Raw genomic sequence first — 26,596 nt, 5'->3', positions numbered from 1 at the left:
CTGGGCGCCGCGCTCCCCTGCACCGGGCGCCCCTCCCGCCCGGGGCGCCGCGCTCACCTGCACCGGGCGCCCGCCTGGAGCATGCAGTCGCTGCCGCAGCACGTGTCGTTGTTCAGGTACATGATGCCAGGGTCGCACTCCTCCCCCTCGTCCACCCGCGAGTTCCCGCACACTTTGTTGCTCCGCTCCTGGAAGCACTCTTGGGCCTTACTTTCAATGGTCTTATAGATGGACTGTTTGCTGCAGTTTGAAAACATCTTGAAAGAAAAAAGGTCACAAAGGACCCAAAATAACAATAAAAATCCATTGCCACGTAGTGCTTGTGTTCCTTCCCTAGAGACAAATTCTTAATGTAAAAGCCACGGTCAGAGCCGCCTTGAAGGCTTGTCAAGTTCCACCACTGTCACCTCAAAAGGCCCTTTACGCGGTGTCAAGTCACCACCCTGAGCAGGGTGCCGAATGCTGGTGTGGTTTGGTCAAGAGCCTAGAACTCTCCACAGGCAAGCAAGCTGTACAAGCAGGGAGAACTCATACCCTGGCCAGGCCCCCCGAGAGGACCAGCAGTCTGACTCCCCCCGACTCCACGCTGTCCTGTCCCCAGGCACAGCACCTGCCACCGCTGCAGTGACAGTGAGAATTAGGCACACGCCATCATCCTCCTGGACGGAACAAAGCAGGATGCAGAGCAGAGTATTTCTAATTTACCTCCTTCTCTTTCCCTATGTGTATGGATGACCCGTATTTAAAGTGCTTAGGGGCACTGGGTGACTCAGTCAGATAACTGACCGACTTCAGTTCAGGTCATGATCTCATGGTTCATGAGTTCAAACCCCATGTGGGGCTCTCTGCTGTCAGCAAAGAGCCTGCTTCAGATCCTCGGGCTCCTTCTCTCTCTGCCCCCCCATTTGCATACTCTCTTAAATATAAATTTTTTTTTTAATTGGAAGTTTTAATTTTTTCTTTAAGTATATAGTTTATTATCAAATTGGCTTACATTCAACACCCAGTGCTCATCCCAACAAGTGCCCTCCTCCGTGCCCACCACCCACTTTCCCTCTCCCCCATCCCACCCCCCCTCAGTTTGTTCTCAGTATTTAAGAGTCTCTTGAGGTTTGCCTCCCTGCCTAACTGTGAGGGTTTTAAATGGCTGATCATAGTCAAAGGCATGATATTATATACAGTCTACTAGAAGACTAAATCCCACATTGTTACCTACCATTCACATGAGTCCCCATGAGCTTACCAGCTTCTTTGTGATTTCTACAGATGACCAGTATCTCAAAGAAAGCCTCCCCCTAGCTTCCCTACTTCTGTAATACAGAACCACAGAAATGGCCTCCTTATAAATTTGGGGATTTTACCAGGAGCTCTACAATGGGAGTTCATTTCCCAAACCATCTGAAATTAGCACAAAAAGGAGTGGGAGACTTGAGGAAAACTCAGCGCGGTTATCTGAGGGAGGGTCTCCACAGCTGCTCACTGTCACCCCACAGACAACCACACCCCTGAGAACAGAGAGCACAGGACCCTCCAAAGGTAACTGTCACCACTGAATTAGAGACTGAAAGGACTGCTTTTATTTAATTTATAAATACTTATTTTTTAAAAAAAGCACAAGCAGGAAAAGGGCAGAGAGAGAGGGAAAGACAGAGAACTCCAAGCAGGTTCCATGCTGCCGGCACAAACCCTGACGTGGGGCTCGAACCCACAAACCATGAGATCATGACCTGGGCTGAGATCAAGCGTTGGACGCTCAACCAACTGAGCCACGCTTGAGCCCTGAAAGGATGATTTTTAGGAAGAGCTTCAAGACCTCATCACCCTAACCAGAAATACTCACTGGGCTTTTTTAAAAATTTTAATTTCTTTATAGTAAAGATTTTTATTTTATAGTAAAGGTATTTGTTTTATAGTGAAGGTTTTCAAGGGGCCTAGTTATTTCTGTCTAGGCCGCAGGCAGTCAGAATTTGCTGGATTTATTCACAAGCACCGCAGACCCATGAACTCCGTTTTGGAAGTTCACTTCCGGGAGACAAGACTGCGAGGAATTGGAATGCACACAGAGGCCATAAGAAGGCCCCTTCCCAACCCCTCAGAGCCACAGCCGAGCCGAGGGCCCTGCGGCGGCGCTCAGGGGCATGTGGCCTCCGCGCTCCCTGAAGACCGCCGACCTTCTCTCCGCATCCTTCCCACGACCTCTGCTCTCGTGCCACAAACCCCTCAGGCCCTCTGGCCACACAGAGGGCCTGCCACATGTCACTTCTCAGCAGCTGGTCTGCGGGAAGTGCCAGGCCCTATCTTTGAGGTCAAGCAACCTGGAGCCCTCTATATCTAGTTAAAAACATTTTTATTAAGGAATTGATTTAAAATGTAGATTAGAAGATGCCCAACGTATTTTTATAAGAAATTTGTTAACTGGGTAAATCAAACTAATAGAAAACACACTAAATATGATGCACTTGGGACAAAATAAATAGGTGGGTAAAATATTCTTGATAGACTAGCACTTCTTTTGTCCTTCACTTTTTTTTTTAAGTAAGCTCTACATCCAACATGGACAGACTAGCACTTCCTGAACTAAAGAACAAAAGGCCTGACGCGGTCTCCCTAGGAAGTCCTCACCCAGCCGCCCGCAGAGCTCGTGGGGAAAGGTCACTTAGGAGAACCTTCACAAGAAGAATCTGCAGGGGCGCCTGGGTGCCTCAGTCGGTGAAGTGTCCAACTTCAGCTCAGGTTGTGATCTCACCGTCTGTGAGTTTGGGCCCCGTGTCAGGCTCTGTGCGGACAGCTGAAAGCCTGGAGCCCGCTTCACTTCTGTGTGTGTCTCTCTCTGACTCTCTGCCCCTCCCCCACTCACAGTCTCAAAAATAAACGTTAAAAAAAATTTTTTTTAAAGAGTCTGCAAAGTAAGATAATTTCTCCCAAATCACCAACACCACCCTCATAACAAAGAAGCAAGTGACTATAACCTAGAGCTCACCGTCCAATACTGTAGCCACAGGCCAGGGCGGGCTACTCAACTTCAGCTATCCTCACCACAGGCTTCACACTTCTCACAGAAATGTTCCCTCGTCTGCGACATGGACAGAACGGCACTGTGCACACACACATGCCGCACACCCGCTTCCACAACGACCACCTGCTGCCTTCACGACTCCTGCTCCCACACTGGTCCTGGCTTCGGGTTCCTCTGGACCCTCACCGATTCCCCCCTGCTCCCAAACTGGTGTGTTGCTGTTGTTTTATAGTGTTAGTAAGACGTATTTTACGTATCACAAAAGTCATCGGTCTCAAATGTACAAGTCAACAATTTCCAGTCACTTTGTCCAGTGGTGCGGCCATCACCAGAAGTCAGTTCGTGGGCACTTTCTTGCCTCCAATAAGTTCCCTTTTACAGTGAATTCCCATTCCTACCTCCAGCCCCAGGCAAGCACTATTCAATTTAAATAAAAAAGAATTTTAAAATAAAATAGAATTTAAAATTCACTTACACAGTCTCTCCAGCTACCTTTCGAGTGTTCAATGGCCACATCTGGGTAGTGGCTACAGTATTAACACAGAATATTCCCATCATCCAGAACCTTCTACTGAACAGCACTGTACAACGTACATGATCAGAAATACAGAGACAACTCAGGAAAACAGGAAACGTGGTAAGTCCGAAGAGCAGGCAGAAATGCGGAGGGCAGAGTGCCTCAGGCGCAGTCAGGCAGGAAAAATAAAACAAAGGTGCAGGAGGAAGAGATAACAGCCAAGGAAAACGAGGGCAGAAGAGTACGCGAAAGACGCTTTCCAAAGCAGGGTCAGGCCGGGGAGACACAAAAATCATCTGGTCCTCGCCAGGCTTTACAGAGCCAAGTCCCCGCTCGAGAGAAGACTCCGGAGAAACACCACCATCCTTCCTGGGGAGAGCCGGCCCAGCCCTCACTCGCCACAAAACCAGCATGCTTTCTTCATGATGCCTCGTGCTGATGAACTTTAAGTAAAATGCAAGAACTCAACACCGATGACCACTTTCAATTCAGACTCTGAGTCAGTCACAGCCACTCGTACAGTTTCTGAAGGGTTCACAGTGCTCCATGCCAAGGACTTGTGTCCTCGCGGAAATCCTCAGTAGCAAACTGTTCATTTATTTACTCAATACCAGTAGCCCTACCAGGCACCGGAGAGAGAGCTGTGAACAAGGCAAGCAAGGGCCCTTCCCATGGGAGGCTTATAGTCTGGCAAATCATGTATTTCATTGCAGAAGTTTATAAAACCATGCAGGGGCGCCTGGGTGGCTCAGTTGGTTAAGTGTCTGACTTCCGCTCAGGTCATGATCTCCCAGCTGGTGAGTTCAAGCTCCGCGTCAGGCTCTGTGCTGACAGCTCAGAGCCTGGAGCCTGCTTTGGATTCTGTGTCTCCCTCTGTCTCTGACCCTCCCCAACTTGAATTCTGTCTGTCTTTCAAAAATAAACAAACATTAAAAAAAAATTTTTTTAAAGCCCATGCCAACTGTTAAGGACTACAGAGTTAAAAAGAATGACAACTTGGATTAAGAAATGACATGAAATTGTTAACTTGCACCAGACCTTGCCATCTAGAACTCCAACACAAGCCATTACTATCACTAATTTTCAAGGTAGCCCAAATGAACACGACTAGCTTTGATAACAGTCAAAATGCTAGCTTTGGCTGATCTGATGGGCCATGTTTCACTCCCACACACACAACCACGTCTGAGGGCACGTTATAATTTGCAGCTCCATCCCAGGCCCAGAAGGCTGTTCTGAGCTCTCATTATAATTAAACACAGCCCCTTTCCCTCCTAACCTAAGAAAAGCTCCAAAAGATACGCACCTTATTGTTCTCGTGATCTCCACTCACAGCTATGGGATACATAACGTATTTTCCTCCCTGGTCCTCATTTGGGGCACATTCCGCTAGGCCATCCGGATCGTGTTCTGCTCCAAAATTGTGTCCCAATTCATGAGTTGTAACCAGGTCAGCTTCCTTAAGGATCATGCAAAGAAAACATTATTTCCTGGTATCCAACCATCAGCAGCTTTGGCCAGCTAGGCCGTGATTTCTTCAGTGGGGTCCTGATTACTGCGATCAGCAACAGAGTACCCGCGGGGCTGTGGGAGTTGGGGGTGTCCAGACTGAAGGGCCCAGCACGCTGGGATAAACACCTACACCGAGTGTAGCATCATAGCAAACTACCAGTGTCTCAGATTAGTATTTCCCATCGATACCCAGTCTCCCCTTCTTCCTTACTTCAAAAATCCTAATCCCGCTCACGTGACAACACACTCAGCTAAATAGCCACTTTCCCATATCCCTTGAGGGCAGGTCAGCCTCGTGCCGGGTTCTGGCCAGTGGAATATAAAGAGGAGCCAGTGGGTGGGACTTCCACAGAAGCTCTTTAACAGGGACAGCCTAGGCTCTGCCCTCCTTCCTGCAACACGGGAGAGAACCATCTCGTGAGCAGGGGTGAAAAGCAGGAGGCCGAGGCCGGTGCCTAGAGCGGGAAGATCCGGGCCGCCCAGAGCGCCACGCAGCTGCTGTGGCCCCATGACAGGCTCCCCCTGACCTCGTCCTTGAGGAGGCAGACACCCCTATCGTTTTTTAAGTCGCTGTCTATTGGCTTTTCAGTTGTATGGATTTGCTGGAATGTGCCTAACACATTCCTAGTGGGTGTGCCTGGGCAAAAACAAGATTCTAAAATCTTCTAGAGGAAAAAGCTGGTCACATACCAGGATAAAAATATCTAAATGACTTAGGATTCTAACAGTAACACAAAACCCTAGAAGACAATGGAGCGATGCCTTCAAGCACTGAGAAAATTTAATTATCAATCAAGTGTAAGAGCAGGGAAAGCCACTTTCAGATATGTAAAAAGTTCAATTTGCCTCTCACGTACCCTTTCTTAGGAAGCTCTGGAACATATGCTACACCCAAGTGACGGTATAAATCAAGAAAGGAGGAACACGAGGTTCAGGATATGAGGGCGTTTGGAGAGGCCTTCGGATGCCAGCTACCCTGCAGGGCCCGGAGCCCAGGGTGGGGCGCGGGAGGAAGGGCTCCAGGAGCGGGGGGCTTCGGGAGAAGCATGGCCCCGAGGGGTCTCAAAAGAAGTCTCACAGGTAACTTTTATCTTTTTCTTTGTATTTTTTATTTTCACATTTCCCACCAAAATACATGTATTTATTTTAGCCAGAAACAAACAAAAGCAATCACTGCTTTTTTAAAGGATACCTACATAAATATATAAAGCTGAAGTTCTACTAAACTCAAAATCTATCCTTTTAAAAAATAAGAGAACATACCTTTGTAAGGATGGTTTTACCATAGTTTTTTGTGCTTGTCAAACCACTATTCAAATAGATATTCTTCTTTCCAATTGGACTATAGTAAGCTGGAGGACAAAGGAGACGGAGACAAATTGCTCACTTAACACAGAATTACAATACAATCTACCCAGTCTGCCGTTCTCACGGAGCGCCCAACAAACGGGACACTTACCCTTGGGACAAACACCCCCGTGGCTGTTGGCTCTGGGAGAGCCCACGTAAGCCAGTCCGAGAGTCCCCATGTCAAAGTCCTGGTAGGTGAAAAGATGTGCCAGGCAGACCTTAGATGCTTCCTCAGCTATATCAAAGCTAAATTGCTTTAAGAAAAAAAGCATTCTTAGTTAGATTAACAGTTACACCGGACTAAAGATGCTCTGGCCAGACACCGGAGAGCACCGCCACACGACTGACCGCACTCCCGCTTCGGCACCCAGGAACACAGTCGTGCGATCCCCGCACCTCTCACCCACCTACGCAGGTGCGAAGTGGGGCGCCATCTAGTCGGGGAGGAGGGTAAGACAGAGCCTGGGAGCCTTTCAGAGCAGCTCGGAACTCAGAGGGCCGGTGTGAAGACACGCAGCCTGGGCCTGGAGCCAGTCCAACGGTCAGTCTCGGTGCTCGGACATTCCCTTCAGAGGGTGTAGCCACTCATACCGAAGCCGATCCCTCTCAAGTATTTCAAAGCTTCTATTGGTGTTATAGGCCCCCTGCCCCATTTATTTTTTGTAATCTCTACACCCAACATGCAGCCCCAACTCACAACCAAGCTTGAGAGTTGCATGCTGAGCCAGTCAGGTGCCCAGGTTTTGCAAGGTTGTTTTTTTTTTTTTTAAGTTTGCTTCGGTTTCGCAGCCTCTAGAACTACGAGATACACAGTTCTCTTGGGCCCCTTGTCTCTGGTGCTTTGTTACCAGCAGCCATGACACACGAACACGCTTTGTGAGCCTCTTTAGAAGTGAATGGTGCAAGGGGTGCCTGGGTGGTTGGGCATCTGACTTCAGCTTGGGTCATGATCTCATGGCTCATGGGTTTGAGCCCCACGTCGGGCTCTATGCTAACAGATCAGAACCTGGAGCCTGCTTCAGATTCTATGTCTCCCTCTCCCTCTCTGCCCCTCCCCTGCTCACACTTGTCTGTCTGTCTCTCTCTCAAAAATAAACAAACATTTTCAAAATTAAAAAAAAAAAAAAAAAAAAAAAGGAACGGTGCTGTCCCAAGCTCTGGGGCAGCAGTGGAGCCCAGCAGAGAAGGCACGGAAGGTTCTATGCGATGAAGCACTCCATGAATCTCAACCTGGACAAAGGGTTGGGAATATCCGTTACTTCCATTCGAGCTTTGAAAACTCAATTTTTGCCTGGGAGACTGACGAGCCACACTATGCATGGACTACCCCACAGGAACTATTAGATAAATAATCACTGTTAGAAGCCGCTGATTTGTGGGAATTTGTTAGAGCAGCCACTGCACACCAATACACTTACTAACATATAAAAGATCGCTATAACTTCGTAGCAGGTTATTTTACAAGAAATCCATAGCACATAGAAACTCAAGACACTGAAATCATGTGGCAAAAAAATCGATCATACCCTGTCAAGAATCCAAATGGCAGAGAATGATTAGTCTATCTTTAGATTTATCACTAGAATAAAGACACAAAGATTTTTTTTTCAATGTTTGTTTATTTTTTTGAGTGAGAGAGACAGAGAGAGACAGAGCATGAGCAAGGGAGGGGCAGGGCTGAGCTGTCAGCACAGAGCCCGATGCAGGACTTGAACCTACCAGCCTTGAGACTGTGACCTGAGCCCAAGTTGGCTGCTTATCCGACTGAGCCACTCAGGTGCCCCAAGATACAAAGAAAACTGTAGAAAACTTTCAGGTCTCCCAAGTTATATTTCTACTAGTACATTATCACACTGTTTAACATATCCTGGCCTAGGAGATCTACTGATGAGTCTCAAAGAAACCTGCATCAAATGGTGTGCAAAAAAGTACATACTGGGTGTCCATCTACTTTCTCAAGTTCCGATCCTTCACTAGAGTCTCAAAGACACCAAGTTTAAGAAACATCACTTTCGGGGCACCTGGGTGACTCAGTCGGTTGAGCCTCCGACTTCAGCTCAGGTCAGATCTCACGTTCGTGGGTTCGAGCCCCGCGTCAGGCTCTGTGCTAACAGCTAGCTCAGAGCCTGGAGCCTGCTTCCGGTTCTGTGCCTCCTTCTCTCTCTGAACCTCCCCCTCTCATGCTCTATCTCTCTCTGTATCAAAAATAAATAAAACATTAAAAAAAAAAAGAAACATCGCTTTCTAGCATTTTTCATTTCCACAACTTCTTGGCTCATCGCGCTGTCCGCCCTGCAGCAGGGGTGAGGTCACTGCCAGGGGGTAAGCTGCTCCTGACTTTCAGTGACCTCTGGTGTTGCGCCCTTCCATTAATGCAGACACACCTCGTGCACCAGAAACCGGAAACAGTGTTAAGAGCGTCCTGCTCAGGCCTCCACCACCTACCTCCAGCAACATTTTCACATCCCAAGCATCCTTCTCTTCGTTTGGGTAACTTTTTGCCATGTTATAGTGCCTTTCACCAGGTTTCACATCTTGTGGAGACTTGAGAATGCGAATCTGTACTTAAAGAGACGATACACTTAGAAAACGTCAGTAAAAAGTCACAAGACTCTGAATCCTGCAGTGTCTTAGCTGTTCAAGATCAGATCATCTACCATCCCAGAAACAATGTTTTAAAACCAAAATTCCATTAAATTCTTCAGCTCTAATATTCAACGTTTAAAAACAAACAGAGAAGCATATGGTATGGAAGACATGTATGTCAATGAATGACTTATCAGTTTATAAATGTGCTCCTAAATTCTTACTTCCTCTGACAAATTCGAGATCTGACATAATGAGATCCGGGGTTCCATGAACCTAAAATATTTATTCCACTATAATCAATGATTCAGAGACACAAAACAATTAGATGTCTACCACTGTACAGGAATAAAAGATAATAAAGAGCAGGGGCTTTTCCTTGCACATACAGTAAAAATTCATGTTAGTCCTGCTTTAATAAAAAGGGAACAAAGGCTTTCCTCCAAAGGAAATGAAACATTATGGACTGGAGAGTCTGCTGAGGAAAAGGACTACGTGGTGCTCGGCCCAGCCGTTTCCGGCCTCTGTTCGGATGTGCCGGCCTGCAGGGAGCACGTCCTGGTCCGCCACCACGCGGTGAGCTCACAGGGAGGGCTCTGCCTCTGCAGCTTTGGTGGGAGGTGGTCAAGGTCAATTCTGGTTTGAAATGGCTGGAAGCCCACTGCGCCTGCACATCCAAACCACACCCTCCACCCCAAGTGTTACCAGCAACATGAAGCTGAGAACTTTATCTCCTACACTGCACCTATTTTTCCAGGAGGTTCCAAGTTCTTAAGGCAAAAAGAAGTTTTATTTCTTGGTCCCCTAAACCTTGAACACGATGCAGCAGTTTGAAACAAGTGAGGCAGCTTTATACATACTGTAACGGAACAATCAACATATTCGCAAAATGAGAAAGCAAGGTGCAAGAGTAGAGCATACCACCACGTGTCACACACACACACACACACCCACATGCTGTACATGCACACAGAATTTCTAGGACGATGCTTAGGAAACTCGTGACGTGGATGTCTCTGGGAAGGGGCTGGTTTGACAGTGGGTAGAGGCTGAGAACACTTACTTTTCACTGGCTTTTGTACCATGTGTCTACATTACCTATTCAGATAATAACTTAAAAGAAAATGCAAAACAGTAAAAGAGAATGGAAAAGGGAAAAATAATTCTTAGTTTTACACAAGTACTATAAAAGTCTAACATTTATAAAGCATAGTATGATGCATGATTTCAAAAGTTTTGTTTTTTTAAGCTCTAAATTCTATGCTATAGAACCTATAAGAATATGGTGCATTTAGTAAAAAGAACCTGGAAAAAACAAGAGGTAATTTCCATATTAAAATGTCTGTCCAAAGAAATACCTGGTTTCAGAAATCTTTTTCGTCAGTCTTACCAATCTCAAACAGTGTTTCCTACCAGACAGATTTACGATGACACTGACGTGTCATTGCTGGCCTTACCCTGTGGACAGACTGTAAGACACCAGGAGATTCCTGGGGAAAGAGACCCGCTGGCTCTATATGCATAAATGCCTTGCAAACGTACACAGCAGTTTTTAATAAATTTTCTAAGGATCCAGCAGTACGTACCAGCACTCTGACTGAAGACGTAAGGCAGAATCAAACAAGGTAAAATAATGAAGGGGATAAAAACAAATTCTGAGAAAGAAGAAATCACAGCAACAGAAAAAGGCTTTCTCTCTGCAACAAGCCTAAGAACAAAAAACTTCACAATCTATAAATAATTTTTCAAGAACACTGCAGAATTTATCAGATAAAAATCACTGGCATTTGAAAGCATTTAAGATCGGAGTCGAAGATAAGCTTCTAGACTCTGAATACAAGCGCCAAGCATTCGCGCCGCACCCCTCCGCTGAGTAAGGAAAGCTGCCCCGTTGGTGAGCACCTGCTCGATCTGCACTCCGTAACCTTTAAACCCCGCGTTGTCCCACGAAGTGTTGCGGTAGATGTCATCAACTCGGTCAATGAGCTCGATCTGTGTTTGTAAAAGAAAGAAAAAGACATGCATATGTTTACCACTCTTGGCAATGTAATGTAAATTTTGTAGGTATTAAAAATGTCAGTTTAGAGAAAATGCCACTGTAAAAGTTTCCACCAGTTATAAAACAAGCATTACGATGTTATTCTTGGGGCGCCTGGGGGGCGCAGTCAGTTGAGTCCCCAACTCTTGATTTTGGCTCAGGTTATGATCTCACAGTTCATGAGTTTAAGCCCCATGTTAGGCTCTGCACTTACACTGTGGAGTCTGCTTAGGATGCTTTCTCTCTCCCTCTCTCTGCCCATCTCCCACTAGTGCGCTCTAAGAGTAAACTTAAAAATGTTATTCTTTATCACTAACGACACTACAATAATTATTCCTACTCTGAAAAGTACTGCTCCAAGAATCAAGAAGTGGTACAGTTAGGGGGCGCCTGGATGGCTCAGTCGGTTAAGAGTCCAGCTTTGGCTTAGGTCACGATCTCACAGTTCGTGGGTTCAAGCCCCGCCTCGGGCTCTGTGCTGACAGCTTCAGAGCCTGGAGCCTGTCTTCAGATTCTGTGTCTGCCCCTCTCTCTCTGTCCCTTCCCTGCTCATGCTGTCTCTCTCAAAAATAAAATAAACATTTAAAAAACTAAAAAAAAAAAAAAGAAGAAGAAGAAGAAGTGGTACAGTTAGGGGCACCTAGGTGGCTCCGCTGGTTCTGTAGCCAACTTTGGCTCAGGTCATGATCTCATGATCACAAGTTCGAATCACACAGATTGCATTTCCATCTCTTTCTGCCCCTCCCCTGTTTACACTCTGTGTCTCTCAAAAATAAATTTTAAAAAACATTAAAAAAAAAAGTGGTAAGTTAATCTCAAATGTTAGGCTATCAACTGTATATGGAACCAAAATATCAAGTAACAGACTTTTTAAAAAACTGCCACTCTATTCAACCACAATAATGAAAGTTAAAAATCAATGTACCTAAAATATTCCCTTCTAAGTAGTATTCTGTCTTCACTCAAACTTTTAGCAAAAATCTCAAATGCCTCCCTCAGAAAGCGGTGAGAAATCCAAACAGCCAAATTATGGAGAGAACCCAGATGCTCATCAACTGACAGATGGATAAAGCACACACACACGCACGCGCGCACTCACACTGGAATATTACTTGGCGATCAAAAAGAATGAAATCTTATCATTTGCAACAATGTGGATGGAACTAGAATATATTATGCTAAGCAAAATAAGTCAGAGAAAGATAAATATATGATTTCACTCATGTGGATTTTAAGAAACAAAACAGATGAACATAGGGGTAGGGAAGGAAAAATAAGATAAAAACAGAGGCAAACCATCAGAGACTCTTAAATGCAGAGAACAAACAGGTGCTGAAGTGGTGTTGCTGGGTGGGGGAGGGGCTAGACGGGGGATGGACGTTAAGGAGGCACTTGTTGGAATGAGCACTGGGAGTTGTATGTTAAGTGATGAATTGCTGAATTCTACTCCTGAAACCAATACTACACTGTATGTTAACTTGGATTTAAATAAAATATAAAATTTCAAAGACAAAAAAGAAAAGAAAAGAGGTGAACAGCAGGGCCAGATAAGGCTCAACCTATCCCCGACCCGTCCTGGGCGGAGCCCGGCACCGAGACCCAGGTAAAGAGACAAGGCGTGAGGCCCCACAGGTCTCCTTTATTCTGTCCTCTGCTCTGGGAAGGGACGGGAGGCAGACGACACTGGGGGACGAAGGCAAGGACGACTCAAACGAAGTAAGAACAAAATGCTCACTACCCATCTTCTCTTCAGAGACTATTCGACTGTTCAAAGACTGGCTAGATGAGGTTTGTTCCAGTAACTGTGAAGCACGTCACACATCTAAGAAAGTGTGCTTTGCTTATAGTAAGTGTAAAACAAAAAAATGCAATTTCTAAGACTAGACCTCTCATTATATTCACAGTTGTGGTGTAATGAACAAAAAAAAAGGAAATTAAGATCTCTTAATACAAAACCACATTAAGAAAGGAGCTTTTTCAAGAAAGAATCTCTCTTAATTTGGAACAAGAATTATAGTGACTTCACACACTACTCCTACTCCCCTCATAATAAATCCTTTCACTTGACATTGGAAGGGGAGGGAAAGACGGGTGAGGGAGGGCACGAATGAAACACAGAGAACGGACCACGCAAGGCAATGAGAAAGGCGTCTTTTTGGGCCTTAGCTCTTGGTTCATGAATAGCTGTATTCTCTTTTATTCCCTCAACAACAACATTTTGTCAGTGCCCAGTTATCATGACGAATGAGATCATATCAACAAAAAATGTCAATGAAACAGGATTCTCTTGGCCATTCAAATTACAATAGTTAATGCTTAGACCCCGTGTCAATAGTTCTGTAATCTTCCCTTTGAATCTTCATAGTTCTAACCATGAAAGTCCCACCTACTCCTCGTAAATATGCGCCAACAAGTGGCTACTTTATACGACATAAAACAAGCAGGCCACGTCCTCTAAAATATACACAGAGGCCAAGAAACACACACAGGTTCACACAGATACTTTTTTCCCCACTCTGGAACATATATCCATATATGAGTCACCAAAAGGATCATGGCCACTACAGCAGTGATGTTTTCAGAAAGTTCCCTTAACACAAAGGACGCCTATGTTATGAAATCACCCTACACCTAATATGCATAAAAATCCTAATGTGCAAAAGAAAAAAAATTCTTATGTGCAGAAAATATTAGTTCAAAGGTAAAATGAGGTTTCAAAAATTTGAAACTAGAATCTTTAGAGCGTAGTGGTAAGAACCTCAGAGAGCTCCCAAATATTTTAGGAAATCACAGGGCATCCGACACAGATCATGTTTCATTACACTGCACATCACAGCGGCCTTCTCTTCCACGGAGTTTGCCTGCCTAACCGGCTCTGTGTGTCCAGTGACCCGAGCCGGTATCAGATACGTACCAAGTAATTGGTAGTTGTGCTCTCTTCCCCTCTGCCCATGTATTTGTAAAAGCGATGATCTGCTACCACCAACAATTTACACGTGTTCTTCATGGGATTAGGCTCAGCTCTTCTCTTCACCCGATGGAGAAGCTCTAATATGAATTTGTATGCACTATTAAATCAAAATTCATCAAAACAAGGAGTTTTTTATAGTAACCCTTTAAATCTAGCATATTTTTGAGACAAACATTATTTGTGCTTAGTATCTTTAAAAATAATCTTAAACAAAATAACAATTTGGAGGAAGACAGAAAAATGAAAACATGAGGTCTTAAAAATCATAGAATTCAAGTCATGATCTCACAGTTCATGAGTTCGAGCCCTACATTGGCTCTCTGCTGTCAGCACAGAGCCTGCTTCGGATTCTGTCTCCCTCTCTCTGTGCCCCTCCCCACACTCTCTCTCTCAAAAGTAAAGAAATACACCTCTTTAAAATCATAGAATTCAGGGGCGCCTGGGTAGCTCAGTTGGTTAAGCGCCCACTTCAGCTCAGGTGATGATCTCACTGTCCATGAGTTCCAGCCCCACATCGGTCTCTGTGCTGACAGGCTGGGAGCCTGCTTCTGATTCTGTGTCTCCTTCCTTCTCTCTGCCCATCCCCCTCCCCCACCCCACCACTCACACTCTGCCTGTCTCTCAAAAATAAACATTAAAAAATGTCTTTAACTGTGGAATTCAAAACCAAGGAAAAGTGCCTCCTTAATTTTTAAGATGAGAACACCTTTAAAAAGTACTTAAAGTAAAACAAGCATCTAACTTATTTCCGGCCTGTGAAATTGTCATTTTCTTCTAGAAGTCTATGAATCAACCAAAGTAATGGTAAAACTATAAAGATAATCAGACATTAAAAATCAGTTTATGGTAATAGGTTATTTTCCTTATCAAATATCAAATTGAGCATTTATATATTTATATACTAAAATGTTAGTAATAAATTTTCTAAGTTTTCAAAACTGAGGACAGTAGAGTATTTCTCCAAGATGGTTTTCTTTTTAAATGACTCTGAAGTGTCCCAAGACTGACAACCTTCAGGGGTCTGAAAAGTACCGACCTCTCGTGGTTACAACTAATTTCTTATAAACTTATCTAAAAATTGTTCTCGATGGCATTGTTTTCTCATTTCTAAATACTCCAAATAAAAGAACTTTCCTTCCTCTCCACACCCACTTAAACATTATATATTTGATCAATTCTTCTTTAATATTAAAAAAAATCCTCTTGGGGCACCTGGGTGGCTCAGTCGGTTAAGCCTCCGACTTCGGCTCAGGTCAGATCTCACATTCGTGGGTTCGAGCCCCGCATCAGGCTCTGTGCTGACAGCTAGCTCAGAGCCTGGAGCCTGCTTCTGGTTCTGTGTTTCCTTCTCTCTCTCTGCCCCTCCCCCTCTCATGCTCTGTCTCTCTTTGTATCAAAATAAATAAAACATTAAAAAAAAAAGTTAAAAAAAAATCCTCTCAGATTATTCGATTTCCCCTTTCTGTACTCTTTTTCCAATCTTTATTGTTCCATTATTTTCTAGTGTTTTCAATTCTTACATTATAGCCAAAGGAATTAAATTTCTGAATAAAACTCTATTTTCAAGTCAAATATTATAATTACTTAATAGTCTCCCCTCTTCAATTAACAATCACCCCTACTGAAGACAGACATCATGCCTGCGTATGTGAAATATACTTTCCGAGTCTTACCACCAGGAGGCTCTCTGTCCAGTAGCCCTTTGGGAAACAACTCTTCATTATCTGCTTTTATATAACCACACACTTTTGGAGACTGCAGACGTGAAATATTCTTGATATCTTCAGATTTATAAACTAACATTCTTTTGTCTTTAGTATCATTAATTAGTCTCCAAAGTGGCTAAAATAGAAAACATACATAATTGAGATGCAAAATATAAGAATACTTCAACACTAAATTCTTAAAAACATCCTTTGTTTCTAGATTACATTGATTTCCAGGTTAAGTAAACTGATTAGTCATTTAATCAAAAATAAATCATTTTGATTTTTCTCAGAGTTTCTATGCTGGTAAATAAACACACGGATTATTCACTCTTCAATTTTATGTGTATGTGAAAAAAGCATTTTGTACAAGTTATGAAACCTTTTAGAAGCTCCAGAAGAGAAAATACGTAACCTTTCCCAATCACTGAACAACACTTATGTAGCGCCCGCTGCACACCACGCCTGCTCCACCAGGAGAGGGAGACGGGCCGTCGTGTCCTCATTCCGGCTTCCTTGGCATCTTTGTGCCATGAAGGTTTTGCACACAGCAGAAAAGACTGAAACCTCACGGTGATGTGCCTACAACTTATTATCGCTTTCAAAGGAAAACAGTTTCTAAAGAATCTCTGCTTCTCCTATTGCAAGGTCACAGAGGATCAGAACGAACACACTTGAAAAGTTGCCCAAGGCAAGAACAAAGTTCCTGTAAGGATATTGGCCTCATCAAACTAGTCAGTTTGTGAGGAAAGCCCAAGAATGGCATTTTACACACACACACACACACACACACACACACACCCATCACGGAAGTGAAAATCCAAACCATAAGAACACGACTCACATCCACTAGGATGGCTGGAATCAAAGACAGGTAACAAGTGCTGGTGAGGATGTGGAGAAGTCGGAAGCCTCACATACTGTGGAACGGAAAGCGGTGCATGTAAAGTGCAACCGCTCAGGAAGACAGTCTGGCAGTTCCTCAAAAGGTTAAAAATAAAGATACCATATGACCCAGAAACTCCACTCCTACTATAAACCAAGAGAACTGAAAATATATACATACCCACACAAAAACTTTTGCTCACAAAAGTCCCTAACAGCATTAATCATAAGACCCAAAACAATGAAAACAACCCAAATGTCCAACTGATGAATGAATAAGCACAACGGGACATATCCAGAAAATATACTATACTTGGCGATGAGAAGAAATGAAGTGCTGACACAAACTACCACACGGGTGAGCCTGAAGACACTCTAAGTGAGGCGCCTGGGCGGCTCAGTGAGGTAAGCATCTGACTTCCGGCCAAGTCATGACCTTATAGTTCGTGGTTCCAGCCCACACGGGGCTCTGTGCTGACTGTTTGGGACTCTCTCTTTCTCTGCCCCTCCCCTGACTCGTGCTCTTTCAAATAAATAAATTTTTTAAAAATAATAAAAAATTTAAAAAAATAAAAACCATCCTAAGTGAGAAAAGCTAATCACAAAAGATCACATCCTGTGATTCCATTTACATGAATGACCAACCAAATCCAATGAGATTAGTGGTTTCTAGGTCTAGGGAAGGTGGGGACCAAGGTGGTGGGCTGCTAAGAAACACGGTGTTGCTCTCGGAGGTGATGACAATGTGCTAAGATTGTTTTGCGAGGTGATGACTGCATAACTCCACGGTACACTAAAAGCCAATGAAGTACATGCTTTCAATGTGTGAACCCTATAAAATGTGAATCTTATCTCAATAAAGCTGTTAGACATAGACTCTAGACCAATGCAGGGGTTAGGAACACTGACCCCCCCCATGCAATTGAAAATCCACCACAGGTAACTTCTGATGCCCCCAAAACAAATACTAACAGCCTACTCTTGACCAGAAGCCTCACCAACAGCGTAACAGCTGATTCACATATTTTGTACATTACCTGTATTTTGTACTATATTCTTACAATATCTAACTTTCCCTTAACTTTTTCAGTATTTCTAGGCCACATGGTTCATCTGTGTTTTCAAACTTGTGCAAATCTCCAAAAAATCTTCTAATATATTTATTGAAAAAGACCTGCATATATTGGACCCATGCAGTTGAAATCCATGTTGCTCAATGGTCGTGTGTGTGTGTGTGTGTGTGTGTGTGTGTGTGTACCCTCTTTCATAATTCACGTATGAAGCAGATGTAAGAAACAACAAGCCAACGGGGTTCCTGGGTGGCTCAGTCGGTTTAGTGTCCAACTTGATTTCAGCTCAGGTCATGATCCCAGGGTTGCAGGATCAAGCCCCATGTCAGCTCCAAGCTGAGTGTGGGGCCTGCTTAAAATTCTCTCTCTCCCCCTCTGCTCCTTTCCCTTGCTCACGCTGTCTAAAATAAAATTTAAAAAGGAAGAAAGAAAGAGACAATGAACCATAGGGCTAGCAGAAACCTCAAAAAGTTACCTAACCAACTCCTTGGTTGTAGAGACTGTCATTTGGACTACGAATAGGAAAAGAGAAAAATGTTCTCTTCCGGATCAAACATCTCTAAATTCATAGTAAGAGTTTCCTAATATAGCCAGTCCAACACAGAAAAAGATAGCGGGCTTTGGGGTCAGGGTGATGATATCAGGGTCCAAACCTCAACTGTACTCCTATTACGCGCCTTCAAACAGTAACTTATCTGGACATAATTTTTTTCCTTAGGTAAAGTACAACGATGATCTTAAAGATAACATAAATTAATGAATCCAGTTGTATATTAAGATTTCGAGATAAAGTACTTACTATTAATAGAAGCAAATCCTATTATCACCATAATCAACAAGTTGCCAGAAAAAGTCAACTGATGAACAATGAATTAAGAGGCAAGAACCTTAACTGGACCCTTAATCGGGGCGAAAATATCTCTGAAGGAGATCTGGAGGATGACTGGGGATTGTGACTATGTGATTAGATAACGTGACAGAATTACTGTCACTTTCGCAGGTGTGTTATTTTTACTGTGGCGGTGTAGAAAGTGCCTTTCGAGTTATGAGGCGCACACTGAAGCATTTAGGGGCGAAGGGTCATGATGCCTGAAACTTATTTTCCCTTTGAGGAAAAAAAAGGACAATAAAGCAAACATGGTAGTAAGCTGCCAAGAAAGGTCACAGGGGATCTACAAAATACTTCTGTAAATATGAACATTTTTAAAGCAAAAAGGGGGCAGGAAAAAAATCATCTTAATTTCTTTTCAATGTTTATTATTTAGAAAGGAAGAGAGACTATGTGCATGTGCAGGGGTGTATGCGCAAGTTGGAAAGGGCAGAAAGGGGGGAAGAGAGACAATCCCAAGCAGGCTCGGCGCTGCCAGAACAGACCTAGTGCGGATCTTAAGAACTGGGAGATCACAGCCTGAGCCAAAACCAAGGGTCAGATGATTAACCAGTTAGGCCATCCAGGAACCCCAAAAAACCATCTTAAGATTAAAGTTTAACCTAGCCTTATTTACATAAATAGCCAGCTTTGGTGATAAAATTAGTGATGCCTTAAAATGTTTAATGGTGAAGTGTTAAAAATAAGATATACACATTTTCCTGTTTACTCTTACGTTTAAGATTTCAATACAGAATGTTTATATCATGGTAAGTGCAGATAAGAATTATGTAATAAGGAGTATAAAAATCAGTGGCGCCTGGGTGGCTCAATCGGTTAACCACCTGACTCTCGATATTGGCTCAGGCCATGATCTGGAGGCTCGGGAGTTTGAGCCCTGCACTGTCAGTGCAGAGTCTGCTTGGGATTTTCTTCCTGCTGCCCCACTTATGCTTTTTCTCTCTCTCAAAATAAATTTTTTCTTTTATTTTTATTTAATTATTTACAGAGAGAGAGAGTGCATGCGCACGCCTCCATGAGTGGGGGGAGGGCAGAGAAAGAGGGAGAGAGAGAATCCCAAGCAGGCTCCAACGTGGGGCTAGATCCCGTGACCACGACATCATGACCTGAGCCAAAATCAGAGTGGGATGCTTAACCAACTGAGCCACCCAGGTACCCCTAAATAAAACTTAAAAAAATAAAAGGGGGCACCTGGGTGGCTCAGTCAGTTTGGCTCAGGTCATGACTTCATGGCTCATGAGTTCGAGCCCCACATAGGGCTCTTGCTGTCAGCACACAGCCCTTTTCAGATCCCCTGTCCTCCTCCTCTCTCTCTTTCTCTGCCCCTCCCCCATATGCATATGCACCCACGCTCTCTCAAACAAAAAAAAATTAAAATAAAAAAGAAATATAGGATGCAAATTATGACAGCCTCTCAGACATGTAAAAACTATTACCTTCTTTACTATAAAAAAATCATAATCATTTACTTCACTGGTAAAAACTTTAAATACAAGAGAAAAGTAAGTATAATAAAGTCCTTTGTCTTTTTTTTTTTTCCAGTTTATTTCTTTATTTTGAGAGGGAGAGAGCATGAGCACAAGCAAGGGAAGGGGGGAGGGAGAAGGAAAGAGTGAGAGAAGGAGAGACGGGGAGAGGGAGAGAGGGAATCCTAAGCAGGTTCTGCATTATCAGCACAGATTCCAACACAGGGCTTGAATTTATAAACTGTGAGGTGATACCCTGAGCTAAAATCAAGAGTCAGAGACACTTAACAGACTGAGCCACCCAGGCACCCCAAACCTTTGTCTTTGAGAAACAGGTTTTGATATCAGCTCCCCTCCAAAAACAATTCCCGCGCAGACTTACCTCTATGTTATATTCTGCTCTGTCCGTGTTGATTCTTATTGTCACATCATCATCTCCTATGTGGGCTAGGACCCTAGAGTCAGGCTCACCTTGTGAGAAAAAAAATTCCGTCATTAAGAAATACTTCTATCGAAAAATAAACTATGCACTACTGTCAATAAAACCCAGCCAAGCCCTTCATCAGAGTGGAACCTGCCTAGGGACTGTAGAAATCTATACCAAAGGAACACGGGCCCCAGCGAGCAGCAAGGTACTCACACTCCGAAAGAGTAGCCTCAACTCATTTAAAACCTTTCTCTTTCCCTCATCCTGTGAGAATTATCTAGAGTGTGTTACAGAACAAAACCAAAAACAAATGTGTAGCATTACCTACTTCTGGTTGAGGAAGAACTAAGGGGAGGCAGAAAGCATGATCTGGAATATACAGGACTTGAACTGCACTATTTGCAAATTTTAATGTGTTTCTTTTTCTGCACAGGAAATTTCAGAACTAAACCACAATTGCTTGTTTGATATATTGTCTTAAATAAATACTTAACAGGATCGTAAAGTCAATTATTTTATCTTCTAGCTTCCCTATTTAACATCTCGAAAGAGAAGCCTACAATCCTTTCCTGGAGACAAGAGGAGGGTAAATTCTTTTCACTTGAGAGGAAATTCATCTGAATCATTTAAATAGACAGTACATGTGCTGGATAATACGCACTTCTTCCTGTCTGAATGTTCCCGCTTTCAAACTTACATGCCTCAAATACAACAAAGAATGGCTCTTCTTTCACACCCCTTCTTCCTCCCGCCAAAAAAGGACAGGCTTTCGAACGGGACCCAGACCCCTGAGGCCCCAGACGCAAGCGCAAACGAGCAGGCTCCACACTAACCGACCACGTGTCCGCTGAAGAAGTCCTGCCACCTGACGGCGTACTCGCGCTCATCTTTACCATCTACCACCACGACCTTGAAATTCTGGGAAAAGCGTTCAGTACTTGAGGTCAAGTATAATTTAAAATGCCTAAAGAGAGAATGCATCCATATTTTACTCAAAGCACACATAATTTTCACATAAAATTTTACTCTAAGACAAGAAATTAAAGTTTCTCTAAAAAAAAGAAAACTGTCAAGAGAATTGACATTAATAAATGACTATGCAAGTTATAACGACTATTTTACTAGGTCCTTAGTGTTGTATCCCAATAAAGACAGACTAATTTCTTTTTTTTTTAAGACTTTTTTTATTTTATGTTTTATTTTCAGAGAGAGCGAGACACATAGAGAGACAGCACGCACACACACGCAGTCCGAGCTGAGATAGAAGGTGCGGCGAGTGAGATGGAGAAAAGCGATTTCTAAAAAGGAGTATGTAAGCCGAAAAGTAAAGGGCGTAAAAGGGAAGACGACACCACCACGGCCTCCTCTGTCGTGGTGCCGTGGTCCCCCACAGGAGCGCGCCGTTCCCGGAGGACTGCAATACCAGGCCGCTGCACGGAGCGGGCGGTGCACAGAGCCAGCCCGGCCCGATCGGTCAACCGCCTTAATGCAAAGTGTTCTCCCCACGGACATCACAGGTTAACAGGCACACACACCACACGTAATCTTAGCGCGTGGACGGAGAAAAACCCAGACTAAGTTCTTTAACTGTAAGAATTTGGCAAACAAGGGGCGCCTGACTTCAGCTCAGGTCATGACCCCACGGTTTGTGGGTTTGAGCCCCTTGCTGGTGAGGCCCTGTGCCGACAGCTCAGAGCCTGGAGCCTGCTTCGGATTCTGTGTGTCTCTCCCTGCCCCTCCCCTGCTCATGCTCTGTCTCTCAAAAATAAATAAACGTTTAAAAAAACTTTAAGAGTACAGAAACACACATGTGGATTGTTTAACTTAATCCTGCCTGTCAGAAAAAAATGTATCAAAGACTGATATTATTAGATGCCATTTATTGAACACCTACTCAGCACCACATGCTTTCTTTGTCCTATCTCCACTTCACACAGCAGAAACTGAGGCTGGAGGTTCATCAACACCTCAAGGCTACGTAGCCAGCAATGGAGGAGACTGGACACTGAACTTGGTTTACTTCAGAAGCCTGGACCACGCTGCCTCTAGCCATCAAGCTGGTCTCATTGCTATGCAAAATTATTAAATGCTACTTGCTATATTTATAAACACTCTGGCTTTTTTCCCTCCTTCTAAAGAGAATCCACAATTACTATCAGGAAAGTAAATATAAGGTATCCAACACAGACATTAAAATACATACACCAGTTCCTTAGCTGGCTTAATATTCTTTTGTTTTCTACCAGTTTCCGTCTTGACATAAAATCTGGGTGTGGTGAGCAAGAATTTTCCAATTATTATTTACCCTTTCAGCGTGCCCACAAAAGATAAAGATGCGATTCATCTCAACCACAGGAATAAATGTTGTCAGGTGTGGGTTAAAACCACGAAATGTTAATTCCCTGTGGGCAGGCCTAAGTCTGAACTGCCACAAAGAAGCTAGGCTGGGACTGTCACCATGGCAACAAATATTTTTAACTTTTTATGCATAACAAAGTAATTTTAGTTTGCTTGTGGCTTTTTAATGGTCACAGGGAGAATAACAGGACATTATTTCAGAAATCCTTGGAAAATTTTCTATTATCCTAAAACATATCTTCCCACACATTCACAGCTACGATCTCTGCCCGGCCATTATGCTGAGGACTCTGAAAGGAAAAGCATCCGATTGTAAATGACTTATTATTTAGTTTCAGAGCCCTCTAGCAGTCTCAATATTACTTTTATTAAATGTTCTTTCCAGAAAAAAAAAAATCACTGGACTTGCACTCTTTGTTTCCTGCATTAAAAATCTGCTCTCCTGTAAAGACAAGGACCAAGAAATGGTAAAGCTGTTTTCTGACCTTCCAGTCTTCACCTCTGAGCTATAAAATCTCTGACAGGACAGGTCAGTCAGAGTTTATATTCTGCTTTATCCTCCCAAATTATGTGAAATCACGTAGAGACGTCCTTCAGCAGTTTCATTTCTCTCAGTTGTAAGGATTTACGGTAACTACAAACTAGTATTAATCCACTTGAACTAACAGTATTTTCCTATCTTTTTCTGTAGAGATTATACAACGACTAATTAAATATGTCACCTCACAGAGTTACAAATCTTTTTCTTATGATGAGAACTTTTAAGACCCACTCTCTTAGCAACTTTCATATGTGCAATATTAATTACTGTCACCACGCTGTGCATTACATCTCCGGACTTATCTATACCTGGAAGTCTGTACCTTGTATCTATTTTCAATGGTCCATTTAGCTGGATACAATCACTTCCATTTCTTTATCAGTTCTAGCCCCCTTCAAGTAACTGGGGATATTGCACTTTTAAGAGGAACAAATACCTAAATCTTTTTAAGTGTTACATTATCAAAAAGTTTTAAAACAAGTACACCCAGGTGGCTCAGTCAGTTAAGCATCTGCCTTCAGCTCAGATCATGATCTCACAGCTCGAGCCCCATGTCGGACTCTATGCTGACAGCTCAGAGCCTGGAGCCTGCTTCAGATTCTGTGTCTCTGACTCTCTGTCCTCCCCCACTCTCACCCTGTCTCTCTCTCTCTTTCTCTCTCTCCCCCCCAAAAATAAACATTAGAAAAAATAAATATAAAAACAAAACAATATTTTTAATTGTTTCATTACTTTAAAATAATAATGTTTTTGATTTATGAAACAGGCAAATTTCAAACTGTTTTTCTTCATAAAATTACTTTAAAAAAATTTTTACATATATTTATTTTTTGAGAGATAGAGTGAGACAGAGCATGAATGAGGAGATTCAGAGAGAGAGGGAGACACAGAATCCGAAGCAGGCTCCAGGCTCTGAGCTGTCAGCACAGAGCCCGATGCAGGGCTCAAAACCACCATCCATGAGATCATGACCTGAGCTGAAGTCAGACGCTTAACCGAGTCACTCAGGCGCCCCCATAAAATTATTTTTTAACTCCTCTTACAATTTATCAGTGGGTCTTTACAACTGCTAATATAATACTCATATACACATTTAGTTTTATGATCTTGGTTTAAATTACTCTGCCTTTTACCATCTAAACCCAGAAATCTAATCATTTACCATCACCATCAAGTAATGAGTAACTGCACATTGGTAAGTTCAGCCCTATATAAGCTGATCATTTCAAACACCCTAAATTTTTTTTTTTTTTTTTAACAACACAGTGTAACAGAAAGGAAAGGGTGTGGGCTTTGGAATCTGACAACCTAGTTCAAATTCTGTCTCCACCCCTTACTCCATGCTTGATCTTGACCATAAATTGTTAACCTAAGTATCTTCATCTACAAATGAAAATAATACCACCCACTAACTGAATAGTTTTCAGGGTTAAATGAAATCAACTATTTATTTTATTTTTTTTAATGTTTATTTTTGAGAGAAAGAGAGCACGAGCATGAGTGGGGAAGGAGCAGAGAGAGAGAGGGAGACAAAGAATCCAAAGCAGGCTCCAGGCTCCATGCTGTTAGCACACAGCCCAATGTGGGCCTTGAACTCATGAACTGTGAGATCATGATCTGGGCTGAAATTGGACGCTTAACCAACTGAGCCACCCAGGTGCCCCTGAAATCAACTATTTTAAAGTACCTGGTCCAAAGTAATCATACATTGTTAGATACATTTCCATTTAAACATTTGAGATGGAAACTCTGTAAACTAAGTTACAAATTTCTCTGCTGCCTTACACAGAGAGAAGATAATAGGTAGATACTGAACATTTTCTTACTGAATCAATGACATTTATGAAACACGGAAGAATATGTAAGGGGACAGGAGTATTTTCCCCTATAGAAAAGATTCTGTGAGGTACCTCAAACCTAACTTATTAAAAAAAACCTAGAAAGCTAAATTTTGACTTTCTTATTGTGCCGTTTTCCCCTCATCCTTCGCTCCTATTCATCTCTTACTACTCCACCCACTCCTTCCCCAACATCTCCACTAGCGGAGTAGCAAAAACATAGGCATGTAATCAAATCCTTTTTCTCCCACTTACTGGCTGAATGACCTTGGGCAGTTTACCCAACCTCTCTGAGTCTCAATTTTTTTTTCTGGAGATTAACAAAAATATCTTTGTGGAGTACAGTGAGAATCAGAGATAAGCAAAGTGCCTACTAAAGTACATTACACAAAATAAGCAACTGATAAACTATAACTATTATTACCACCATTCTGCTCAAATTTGCTACAGGTCTGGAAGCTCTATCACCAATATTGCAATATTTTGACATGAACTCTTAAAAGAAAAATTATTCAAAAATAATCTAAGGATGATGACAATAACTAGGAAAAACAAAAAGGCACTGTAAAATATATTTGCATAAAACATCAGTTACACATTGATAAATGATAAATATGTTAAGCAGGACCTGATTCAGTAGCCAAAAGAATTAATGCAACAGAAAAATGGTAAAAGGATACGAAAAGGTAGACACAGAAAAACAAATGACTTACACATGAAAAGATGCTCTATTTCACACACACAAAAAAATGAAAATCAAAACAACTATGAGATACCATTCTCTTTCAAAGGGACAAAAAGTAAAGGCTCATAAAACCTTATTGGAAATGGGTAAACTCATATACTGCTGCTATAAAAATAAACTGGGCTGGAAAGAAATATGGTACTATCAGTAAACATTTATAGTATATATATCTTTGACCTATTCTCCTTGCAGGAATGTAGCCCATAAAAATACTTAGGCAAGGTATATTCACACAGATATTTATTACATTATTCGCTATAGAAAAAAATCACTTTGGTTAAACATATCTGTAGGTTACTAGCCAATAAAGTCACAATTCTATGCAGTGGGCATATTCTGCAGCTGTTAAAAATGAGGTAAATCTGGGGTGCCTGGGTGGCTCAGTCAGTCGAGTGTCTGGCTTCAGCTCTGGTCACGATCTCTCAGTTTGTGGGTTCGAGCCCCACGTCGGGCTCTGTGCTGACAAGCTCAGAGTCTGGAGCCTGCTTCGGATTCATTGTCTCCCTCTCTCTCTGACCCTCCCCTGCTCGTGCTGTCTCTCTCTGTCTCTCAAAAATAAATAAATGTTTAAAAAAAAAAAAAGAGAGAATCTTTAAAAAAAAATGAGGTAAATCTACTTATCTCTATTACCTACATGTTTACAGATCTATAGGCAAAAAGTATGCATTAAAATCTTTTAGA

General features: G+C 42.8%; 1 protein-coding gene across 4 annotated transcripts in view; it reads right to left on the bottom strand.

Annotated features, from left to right (window-relative positions):
* Positions 1-26,596, bottom strand: part of ADAM17 (ADAM metallopeptidase domain 17) — a 51,870-nt gene that overhangs the window by 12,559 nt on the left and 12,715 nt on the right. Inside the window, exons 3-12 of one of the 4 annotated variants that reach the window (XM_029938322.1) lie at positions 21,267-21,397; positions 20,389-20,477; positions 15,664-15,832; positions 13,934-14,067; positions 10,884-10,973; positions 8,841-8,954; positions 6,505-6,649; positions 6,309-6,397; positions 4,840-4,992; positions 58-257 (exon numbers count right to left, since the gene is read on the bottom strand). In XM_029938322.1, coding sequence (XP_029794182.1) covers positions 58-257; positions 4,840-4,992; positions 6,309-6,397; positions 6,505-6,649; positions 8,841-8,954; positions 10,884-10,973; positions 13,934-14,067; positions 15,664-15,832; positions 20,389-20,477; positions 21,267-21,397 — 1,314 coding nt within the window. Of the gene's footprint in view, positions 1-57; positions 258-4,839; positions 4,993-6,308; positions 6,398-6,504; positions 6,650-8,840; positions 8,955-10,883; positions 10,974-13,933; positions 14,088-15,663; positions 15,833-20,388; positions 20,478-21,266; positions 21,398-26,596 lie in introns of those variants that run through there. The other 3 variants (XM_029938323.1, XM_029938324.1, XM_029938325.1) reach the window with 3 other exon arrangements.

This window comes from Suricata suricatta, chromosome 4 (genome assembly GCF_006229205.1).
Source record: "Suricata suricatta isolate VVHF042 chromosome 4, meerkat_22Aug2017_6uvM2_HiC, whole genome shotgun sequence".
Classification (NCBI taxonomy): domain Eukaryota; kingdom Metazoa; phylum Chordata; class Mammalia; order Carnivora; family Herpestidae; genus Suricata; species Suricata suricatta.
Note: the sequence above shows the minus strand (reverse complement) of the source record. Positions and strands in the feature narration are given on the sequence as shown.